Source organism: Petromyzon marinus, chromosome 71 (genome assembly GCF_048934315.1).
Source record: "Petromyzon marinus isolate PM22_M1 ecotype Great Lakes invasive population chromosome 71, UKy_Petmar_22M1.pri1.0, whole genome shotgun sequence".
NCBI lineage: Eukaryota > Metazoa > Chordata > Hyperoartia > Petromyzontiformes > Petromyzontidae > Petromyzon > Petromyzon marinus.
In genome coordinates this window covers 862130-872362 of record NC_133737.1, presented here as the reverse complement: position 1 = coordinate 872362, position 10233 = coordinate 862130, and the positions used below count along the sequence as shown (strand labels likewise).

General features: G+C 49.4%; 1 protein-coding gene across 3 annotated transcripts in view; it reads left to right on the top strand.

Moving 5' to 3' along the window:
• Window positions 1-10233, top strand: part of LOC142906878 (uncharacterized) — a 57529-nt gene that overhangs the window by 16525 nt on the left and 30771 nt on the right. The window contains exons 1-3 of one of the 3 annotated variants that reach the window (XM_076055597.1): window positions 5522-5646; window positions 7109-7171; window positions 8613-10048. In XM_076055597.1, the coding sequence (XP_075911712.1) occupies window positions 8641-9468 (828 nt within the window). In that variant the 5' untranslated portion in view covers window positions 5522-5646; window positions 7109-7171; window positions 8613-8640 and the 3' untranslated portion in view covers window positions 9469-10048. Of the gene's footprint in view, window positions 1-5521; window positions 5647-7108; window positions 7172-8612; window positions 10049-10233 lie in introns of those variants that run through there. The other 2 variants (XM_076055596.1, XM_076055598.1) reach the window with 2 other exon arrangements.

Here is a 10233-nt window from a genome sequence, read left to right as displayed (position 1 = left end):
TTGCAGCGCCCCCTGCATGAATATGACGGAACGTGCAGCGTTAGTCACGAAGTTGTGCGTAAGCGCCACAACAAGGCGCTGTAAGCTGACCTGCCACCACGTTCACGGGTCAACAGGGGGCAGCCGAGAGAGAGAGTGAGGTGTGTACGGGTCGACCAAAGTAAACCCCCGCCCCCCCCCCCCCCCCCGTGACCCGAGAATAACATCCCTGACCCCCCACCCGTCTCTAAGGCCCCTTAAGATAAGACCTTCCAGAAGGTTCTGGGAGGGGGGGTTGGTGGTTCAGGAGAGGAGGGGTGACCCCGACCTGGGGTTAAAAGCCCGGCCCCCTGGACCGGCCGGGCAGTGTTCACCAACTCAAGCCTGAAGACATCCGAAGACCTGAAGACTGGACCAGCACCCAGGGACCCTCAACCGAGGCTCTTGTTAGAGCCGGATTGTAGCGGACCAGAGGTGAGCTCCCGTACCCTGTCTGGGACGGGTCGTCCAGTCTTCCTTTAATGCCGGGCTAAGGGACCTGTGGGTAGCAGAGCCTGGAGTGTGCAGGCTGCCATAGAAGGGAGGCTGTCACTCCCGGAGGCTATCGGGTGGAAGGGGCCGTACCCCTTCGTGTTACAGTAGTGTGAAGAGCCGAGTTCGAAAGAGTTATAATAAACGCGTTGCCTCAACCAGACGTCTCCGTGTGGTTAGTTAAGGACACAACGCTTATATAAAAGAGAATAGCCAGTGCGTTTTCAAAGTACCTTCATCTTCCAGAAATCTATTTCGCGTGAGCCCACCGCATTAAAACAATGTTCAGCTGAGCGGGGCGAGCCACACGGAGTGGGGGGGGGGTCACCTTATCTTTGTCACGTGCCGTAGCTCACGTGACTTCTGCCGCGACAATGTCTGGATGTTTTCACCTGAGGATGACCGCTCGTGTTACGATCGAAACGTCGTGTTTTATTTATTTATTTTTCCTACCTACGTGACTTTACCGAAAGAACCAAAGAGTATGAAAGACGTCTTGTCTGTTTAACTTGTTCACATCCGTATACATCGATATCCCACATTGCTTACACGTACACACCACACGCAATGAAATAAATAGAAACTAGAACGACTTACTTCCAGGGATGGGTAAAGATGGAGGAATCTCAATGGAGCGAGTTAAGTTTGTTCGATTCAACATCTCTCTATCCGTCAGTGTCTCTGTTCCCCTCTGTGTGTCTCTCTTGCTGACTGTGTCTCTGTCGTCTCTGTATCTTTCTGTCTTCCTCTTGTCTGTTTCTGTCCACCTCTCTATTGTCAGTCTCTCTATGTGTCTCTATCAGCGTCTTTCCAACCGTATTCAACTACTGTCAGTAGCAACATGCGCCCATTCAACTTTCATGGCCCACGACTGCACGCGACTCAAACTTGCTCCGAGTCTCTGTGTGTACGTTGAACTTATTTCGCACCGTATGTAGCCAACCATGCTAATCTGTGGGTCTCTGTGTGAGTCTCTGTGTGTATCTGGAACTTCTTTCGCACCGTATGTAGCCGAACCTGCACAGGAGGAGCGGCTGGTATCTGTGGAGCTGTGGGCTGGGTACATCTGTTAGCAGGAGCGAGAGACAATGAAGCTCCCAAGCATTCACTACGTTACCAACATCATATTTGCACTCATATATCGCTTGCCTAATTGCCTCGGCAACTCGGTGTTTCGTATCGAATCTCATCTCAAACAATCGAAGGACCCCCCCCCCCCCCAAGTGGCAGCTGCCCCTGTGTGGCACAAGGTGGCCCTGCACCGGCCTGCACGTGGACATGAGTCTGTTGGTAGGGGACGATCATTGGAGCGCCATGTCCGTTGTGTAGTTTCTGGATAATGTTTGGAATTACCCCAATTTTGACCGTGGCACCAACATGCAATGACCTGTGCGTTGTGAATGACACAACGCTATGGTTTACATCTGCCGTTTAGCAGACTGCGCATATTTTGGTGAATGTTACTGGGGTAGCCAGGGTGTGTCTGTCGGATTTGAACCTTGAACCTCTGCAATATATATAGAATGTGCTAACATATTCTTGGTTCTTTCAGTTGGCACCGATGATTTCAGCCTCGGCCGGTTGGTGCGCCCTGTTAGGTCTGGTTTTGTCTTGTTTTGCTTGATTACCCGTGCTGGTGAGAGGGGCCTGCTGTTCAGCACACCCGTGCTGGTGAGAGGGGCCTGCTGTTCAGCATACCCGCGCTAGTGAGAGGCCTGCTGTTCAGCACACCTGTGCTGGTGAGAAGGGCCTGCTGTTCAGCACACCCGTGCTGGTGAGAGAGGCTTGCTGTTCAGCACACCTGTGCTGGTGAGAGGGGACTGCTGTTCAGCACACCTGTGCTGGTGAGAGGGGACTGCTGTTCAGCACACCTGTGCTGGTGAGAGGGGCCTGCTGTTCAGCACACTCGTGCTGGTGAGAGAGGCCTGCTGTTCAGCACACCCGTGATGGTGAGAAGATGGCGGCGATGATGGTAGCCTCAGCCGGTCGGTGCGCCCTGTTTTGTCTTCTCTGTTAATTCAGTGTTTTGCCAAGATTTTCAGAGTTCCCAACAAGAGACAAACTTTTAAACATCAGGGAAACAACTCCTGTGGATTTATTTCCCAACTTTCTGCTTCCAGCGGCAGAATATGTGGGAATTCTAGTCATAGCCGCGCTAGGCTTTGCTCAAGCAGCGAAACGCCGCCCAAGGGGTAAATGGTCGGGGGCTCTTGTACGGCTATGCAGACGCGGGATCCGAACAGTGCTTCAGAAACTTTTTTTTCTCCAACGTACGTTCACTGTGCAACAATATGGACGAACTTCAGCTACTGATGGTGAAAAACAGAGACTTTCTTTCATCTTCTGTCTTGTGCTTCACAGAGACATGGCTGTGTGATTTGATTCCGGACACTGCGTTACAACTGGCAGGATTCCATCTTGTAAGATTGGATCGTGACATAGCACTCACCGGCAAGACGAAAGGCGGTGGTATTTGTTTTTACATTAACAGTGGCTGGTGTGTAGATGTCACAGTAATTCTGCAATATTGTTCTCCGCTCCTTGAATAATTTTTCATAAACTGTAAATCTTTCTACTCGCCTTGTGAGTTCGCGTCGCTCATTTTGGTCGGAGTTTACTTGCCGCCGGGTCCTCAGGTTAAAGAGGCCAAACGCATGCTCACCGACCAGATTCTGAGTGTGGAGCGAGCAAATCCAGATTCGCTGGTTATCGTACTTGGCGACTTTAACAAAGGCAATCTCAGCCACGAACTCCACAAATACATACAATTCATTAAATACCCTACCAGAGAAGGGAACACTCTGGATCACTGCTACACTACAGTCAGTAGAGCCTACCACGCCGTCCCCCGAGCAGCACTCTGACCATGCGATGGTCCACCTAATTCCTGCATACAGGCAGAAACTAAAGCTCTGTAAACCTGCTGTGAGGACATCTAAACAGTGGACCAGTGAGGCTGTGGAGGATTTGCGGGTGTGCTTGGACTGTACTGACTGGGATATGTTCACGACTGCTACCAATAGTCTGGATGAACTCACAGAGGCTGTGACGGAGGCTGTGAGGACTGCTGTATTCCAACACGTACTAGGGTGAACTTCAACAACAACAAGCCCTGGTTCTCAGCAAAGCTCAGAAGGTTGAGTTTGGAGAAGGAGGAAGCGTGTAGGAGTGGGGATAGAGACAGATTCAAGGAGTTGAAGAACAGTTTTAGCAAGGCGGTGAGAGAGGCTAAACGACTGTACTCAGAGAGACTAAAACACCAGTTCTCTGCTAACGACTCTGCTTCTATCTGGAGAGGGTTCAGGCAGATCACCAACTACAAGCCCAGAGCCCCCCACACCACTGACGACTCCCGCCTGGCCGACGACCTGAACGAGTTCTGCAGATTTGAAAGACAATTGGATTGTCCTGAACTACCCCTTCCCACCCAAGAGGCCCCATCCCCCACCCCTCCTACAGAGACGACCCTCTCCTTTCAGGAGGGAGAAGTTAATAGACTTTTTAAAAGGCAGAACCCACGCAAAGCAGCTGGGCCGGACTCTGTCTCTCCAGCCACCCTCAGGCACTGCGTTGACCAGCTGTCTCCGGTGTTCACCAACATCGTAAACACCTCCCTGGAGACATGCCATGTACCAGCCTGTCTCAAGTCCTCCACCATCATCCCTGTGCCCAAAAAGCTAAGGCCAACAGGACTAAATGATTATAGACTGGTCGCCCTTACCTCTGTGGTAATGAAGTAATTTGAGCGCTTGGTCCTGGCACACCTCAAAGCCATTACAGACCCTCTCCTGGACCCCCTTCAGTTTGCCTACAGAGCCAACAGGTCTGTGGACGACGCAGTTAACATGGCCCTCCACTTCACCCTACAGCATCTGGACTCCCGAGCATCCTACGCCAGGATCCTGTTTGTGGACTTCAGCTCTGCCTTCAACACCATCATCCCTGCCCTGCTTCAGGACGAGCTCTTCCAGCTGAACATGCCCGACTCCACCTGCAGGTGGATCACAGACTTCCTGTCTGACAGGAAGCAGTGTGTTAAGCTGGGAACACAAGTCTGTGACTCCAGGTCCATCAGCACATATATCCAACACCCTGCACCGGCCTGCACGTGGACATGAGTCTGTCGGTAGGGGGCGATCATTGAAGCGTCATCTCCGTTGTGTAGTTTCTGGATAATGTTTGGAATTACCCCAAGTTTGACCGTGACACAAATATGCAATGACCTGCGCGTTGTGAATGACACAACGCTATGTTTTATAGCCGCCGTTAAGCAGACTGTGCATATTTTGGTGAATGTTACTGGGGTAGCCAGGTGTGTCTGTCGGTGTTGAACCTTGAATCTCTGCAATAAATAGAGAATGTGCTACCGTATTCTTGGTTCTTTCGGTAAAGTTACGTAAATAGAAAAAGAAAATTGGAAAATAATAAATTGATGAAAAAATGCCATTGGTCGACTGACTTAGATGACTGGGCCCCCCACAGTTGCACTGTGTGTGTGTACACTGTGTGTGTGTACACTCTGTGTGTGTACGTACACACAGTGAGTAGTACACACACACACAGTGTGCACACACACAGTGTACACACATACAGTGTACACACACACACAGTGTACACGTACACACAGTGTACACACACACACACACAGTTGTTGCTGAGCTCACACACCAAAGGGGTCTCTGATCAAGGGAGGGAGCAAGGGAAAATGAATCTAAATCAACTTAAACTCCAACCCCGCTCTGTGACGTCGCCACTCAGCATTACCTCATCGGCGTGAAACTCCAGGGGGAGGTGTACCTCGCTAGTGACGTCATGTCACCAAGGTATTCATCCCACCCGGTCCACTGCGCCCTTGAGCGTGACGTCACCTCTGCCTGGGTCACTTCCCTTACCTGTTCAAATAGAATCCTTGTTTAGGCAGAGCTACTGCCGGTGACTGGCGGCTCATTAACATAATATATTCATGAAAGCCGTCGCGAGTTTATTGCGACGAGTTCGGCACCCACGCCCACAGAGCCGCTCATTGTGGGAGGGGAGTGTTTTGTACCCCGCAAGTGACGTCATGTCAACTCCTGCTGCTGCGTGACGTCACGAAGTAACAGGAAGCTGCTGCTCCGCTGTGCACTGAAATCCGAGGTGAGAAATTCGCATCGCGGTTGTGGTTGTGGTGGTGGTGGTGGTTGTTGTTTACCGAGGTAGAGCCCCGCTCTCTCTCTCGTAGGGATGCCAATTGAGTAGCAGCGAGCATGGAAGCGATGTCCAGGTTGGAACTTTACAGCACGGGGCCTAGCCACGCGGGGCCTTGCCTCCTGCCCTCGCCTGATCGCGTTTGCTTCAATTCTCTCGCTTAAGTTTAATTTGTCTTCACTCGGCTCGCCACTTTGTCACTTTGTTTTACTTGTTGTGGTGGTTGTTGTGGTGGTTGTTGTGGTGGTTGTTGTGGTTGTTGTGGTGGTTGTTGTGGTTGTTGTGGTGGTGGTTGTTGTTGTGATGGTGGTTGTGGTGGTGGTTGTCGTGGTGGTTGTTGTGGTGGTTGTTGTGGTGGTGGTTGTGGTGGTGGTTGTTGTGGTGGTGGTTGTTGTGGTTGTTGTGGTGGTTGTGGTGGTTGTGGTGGTGGTTGTTGTGGTGGTGGTTGTTGTGGTGGTTGTGGTTGTTGTAGTGGTGGTTGTTGTGGTGGTGGTTGTTGTGGTGGTTGTTGTTTTGGTGGTGGTGGTTCTGGTGGTGGTTGTGGTTGGTGTGGTGGTTGTTGTGGAGGTTGTGGTTGTTGTGGTGGTTGTTGTGGTGGTTGTTGTGGTGGTGGTTGTGGTGGTGGTTGTTGTAGTGGTTGTGGTGGTTGTTGTGGTAGTGGTTGTTGCAGTTTTGGTGGTGGTTGTTGTGGTGGTGGTTGTGTTAGTGGTTGTGGTGGTGGTTGTGGTGGTGTTGGTTGTTGTGGTGGTTGTTGTGGTGGTTGTGGTAGTGGTTTTTGTGGTTGTGGTGGTTGCTGTGGTCGTGGTTCTGGTAGTGGTTGTTGTGGTGGTGGTTGTTGCGGTGGTTGTTGTGGTGGTGGTTGTAGTGGTGGTGGTTGTGGTGGTTGTGGTGGTGGTTGTTGTGGTGGTTGTTGCGGTGGTTGTGGTGGTGGTTGTTGTGGTGGTTGTAGTGGTGGTGGTTGTGGTGGTGGTTGTTGTGGTGGTGGTTGTGGTGGTGGTTGTTGTGGTGGTGGTTGTGGTAGTGGTGGTGGTTGTGGTGGTGGTTGTTGTGGTGGTGTTTGTTGTGGTGGTTATGGTGGTTGTGGTGGTGGTTGTGGTTGTTGTGGTTGTTGTTGTGGTGGTGTTTGTTGCGGTGGTTGTTGTGTTGGTGGTTGTAGTGGTGGTGGTGGTTGTTGTTTACCGAGGTAGAGCCTCGCTCTCTCTCGTAGGGATGTCAATTGAGTAGCGATGTCCATGTGAAAGTTTACAGCGCGGGGCCTAGCCACGCGGGTCCTTGCCTCCTGCCCTCGCCTGATTGCGTTTACTTAAATTCTCTCGCTTAAGTTTAATTTGTCTTCACACGGCTCGCCACTTTGTCACTTTGTTTTTCTTTTAAATATTCACGCAGTTTTTATTTCATTCTTTTTTGCCAGGCCCAGCCCGCTTGAGCTGCTGTACCACTTTTGTTTTCAGAAGCGACCTACCCACATCACAAGGTGAGGCTCCTCAACAGCGTGGTGATGTTCACTCTAGACGCGCGGCAGTGTTCACTCTAGATGCGCGGCGGTGTTCACTCTAGACGCGTGGCGGTGTTCACTCTAGACGCGTGGCGGTGTTCCCTCTAGACGCGTGGCGGTGTTCCCTCTAGACGCGTGGCGGTGTTCACTCTACTTGGTGGAGTGAGGAAGCATGAATTCTGAGCATGTGAAGGTGGCCAGGCGTGGGTCTGGACACACCACCACCTGTGCACCATGCCAGTGTGTGACAGTGGTGGTGCCAGTGGGGGTGTGGTGGCACGTGCCCCCCCAACGGTCCGATCGAAATCCCTAATTTCGATGGGATCATTGGGGTTTATTAGTAACTAACTTCATTACCTGGCTTCGCCCGGGACTTGGATTCTTGTCTTGGATTAATTTCAAATTTCATATTCCCTTATCTGTGTTGCGGGTTGACGCCACACACTCCATGGTTATTTCCCCCACCCCCCCAAAATAAAAAAAAAGTAGTTTTTGAATACTTTGTGCATTGTGTCCAGTCTGGAAGCTATCCACATTACAAATTTCAAGTTTGTAGCATGTTGGGAAGTTTGCTGAACATTTCAAACAGACACAAATTCACAATTGTGTGCAGTTGCGTATTCAGTACACGACTTCCCTGATGGCAAACACCTTCAGCGAACGCGATGCCGATCACAGGCGTCGAATAAAAAGCATAGGACAAGTCCTTACTAACATCTCCTTACTTACTGACAACTCCTTACTTACTAACAACTCCTTACTTACTAACAACTCTTATCATTTTTCATTGCTGGAGGGCTTGCCTGCCCTACCTGAAAATCCTGGCTCCACCTCTGAGTGTGTGACAGGGTCAAGTTTGTATTTGCAGTAAAGTCTATTAACTCTATTGAGCACGGAGGTTATATCAAAATAGTAGTTTATTTTTGTTTTCCTCTGGAACTTTTTGTAAGAATGGAGTCAGGAAGTTATCACAGCACACGTGCAGCAGAAGTCGGAAGTGTTCATCCCAGCATTCAAGGACATCTTTGCCTGGGTTCACACCTCTAAGTTGCGATTTAACATTCATTTATGCATTTCTGCATAACACAAATAGTATTATTTTCAACACCCTTTGCTATGTCAGCTGAATTTAGCTTTCATAATTATTCCTTTTGATGCCAGACAGCTGAAATTGTGTGCTCGGAGTTCTGGGTTAACATTCATTTTGAAGATACTAGGGCTTCTAGGTACGTTTATAACCATTTTCCCTCTCATTGTGTGCCATAACAGCCCGTGTGATGAATTTGGGACACTTTTTCACTATATAATGAATATATGAATAAGTATAGACATGTAAGTCACGTGTGACTGTATATATGCATTCCTCTGTGCATCGATACTGACGTGTAGATGGTGGGGATATTCTTGTTTCTGTCTGCAGCTGTCGCTTCCTCTGCAGAATTTGTCTGATGGAGCAAAGGCACTCGGCGCGGCTCGGTGCAAAAAGGCAACAATGCGATCGGTGTGCATACAGCACAGATCGTCCTGACCATTTGACACGGCACCAGAGAACTCACACAGGAGAGAAACCCTTCAAGTGCAGTTTGTGTGGGAAGGCGTTTGCACATTCATCTACTCTTGTAAAACACCAGAGAACACACACGGGAGATAAACCGTTCAAGTGCAATGTGTGTGGGAAGGCGTTTGCACAGTTAACGCATCTTCATGTACACCAGAGAACACACACAGGAGAGAAACCCTTCAAGTGCAGTGTGTGTGGGAAGGCGTTTGCACATTCATCTACTCTTGTAATACACCAGAGAACTCACATAGGAGAGAAACCCTTCAAGTGCAGTGTGTGTGGGAAGGCGTTTGCACTTTCATCAAATCTTCAAAGACACCAGAGAACACACAAGCATCGGAAGATCCACAAGGAGTGGAGTCTGAAATCAGCTTGTGAAAGTCAAAGTTCCGCAATGAGCCCATCCCTCATGAAACAAGAACTGGAAGAAAATCCCAGCTTGGACACTTTTAAAGGTATCGAGGTGAAATATGAAGAGGTGATGGTGAAATGTGAAGAAGTGATGGTGAAGAGTGAAAAAGTGAGGGTAAAATGTGAAGATGAAGATTCAACTCCAAAACCGGACCTTCGCATCGATGGAGGCAACGTGAAGCAGGAGGAGAGTTCTGACTGTGAGGCAGAGCGAGGCAACTCTCAGCAGTTTGTGGAAGTGGAGGTTTGGGTGGACTTCCTCCGAGACAATACAAAGTCAAATGGAGACCCGTTAGATGTGTAAGCTTGAGACGATGTCGCTCCAATAGATGCACCTTTGTCACAGGCCTTTAATGACAAGAATGTGAAGTTGAACGCTCAATTCCTAGGTGCAACCTGCAGGGTAAGAGCGGCCAGTCTTTGTGCACCTGTGGGTTGGGTAGATCTCTAACTAGGAGTGAGAGCCAATAATCTCCCAAGCATTCACTAGGTTCTAATAATTCCATTTATATTGTGCTTGCTTAATCGACGCTGGCAATTCGGAGTTTTGTGCTGTATCTCGTTTCAAACACTCGAAGAGCACCCCCAAGTAGCAGCTGCTCCTGTGTGGCACAAGGTGGTGGCCCTACACCTGCCTGCATGTGGACAAGAGCCTGTCAGTAGGGGGCGATGGTTGATGTGGCATCTTATTTGTGGAGTTTGTAGGTAATGTTTAGAATTTGATACATTTTGACCCAGACGCCAGCATGCAATGGCCTACTCGTTTTGAATGGCGCAAGAGTATGTTGTACATACACTGTTAAGCAGACGGTGCGTATTTTTAAAAATACGATGTAACCTGATGCAGCATATTTCAGTGCAGTAATAAAATTTTGTTAAAATTACTCAATAATTTAGAATGAATACTTGTCTGATTTTGTCTATAAGGGTCAAACATTGAATAAGTGATGTTAGGACAAAGTGTGTGTTTTGGAAGTAACCTGTACAGGTGTAGTGATTGTAGAATCACTACTGTGTACACACGCACAAGCGTGACGTCACTATGTGGGGGAGCGTCATGACCACGCGG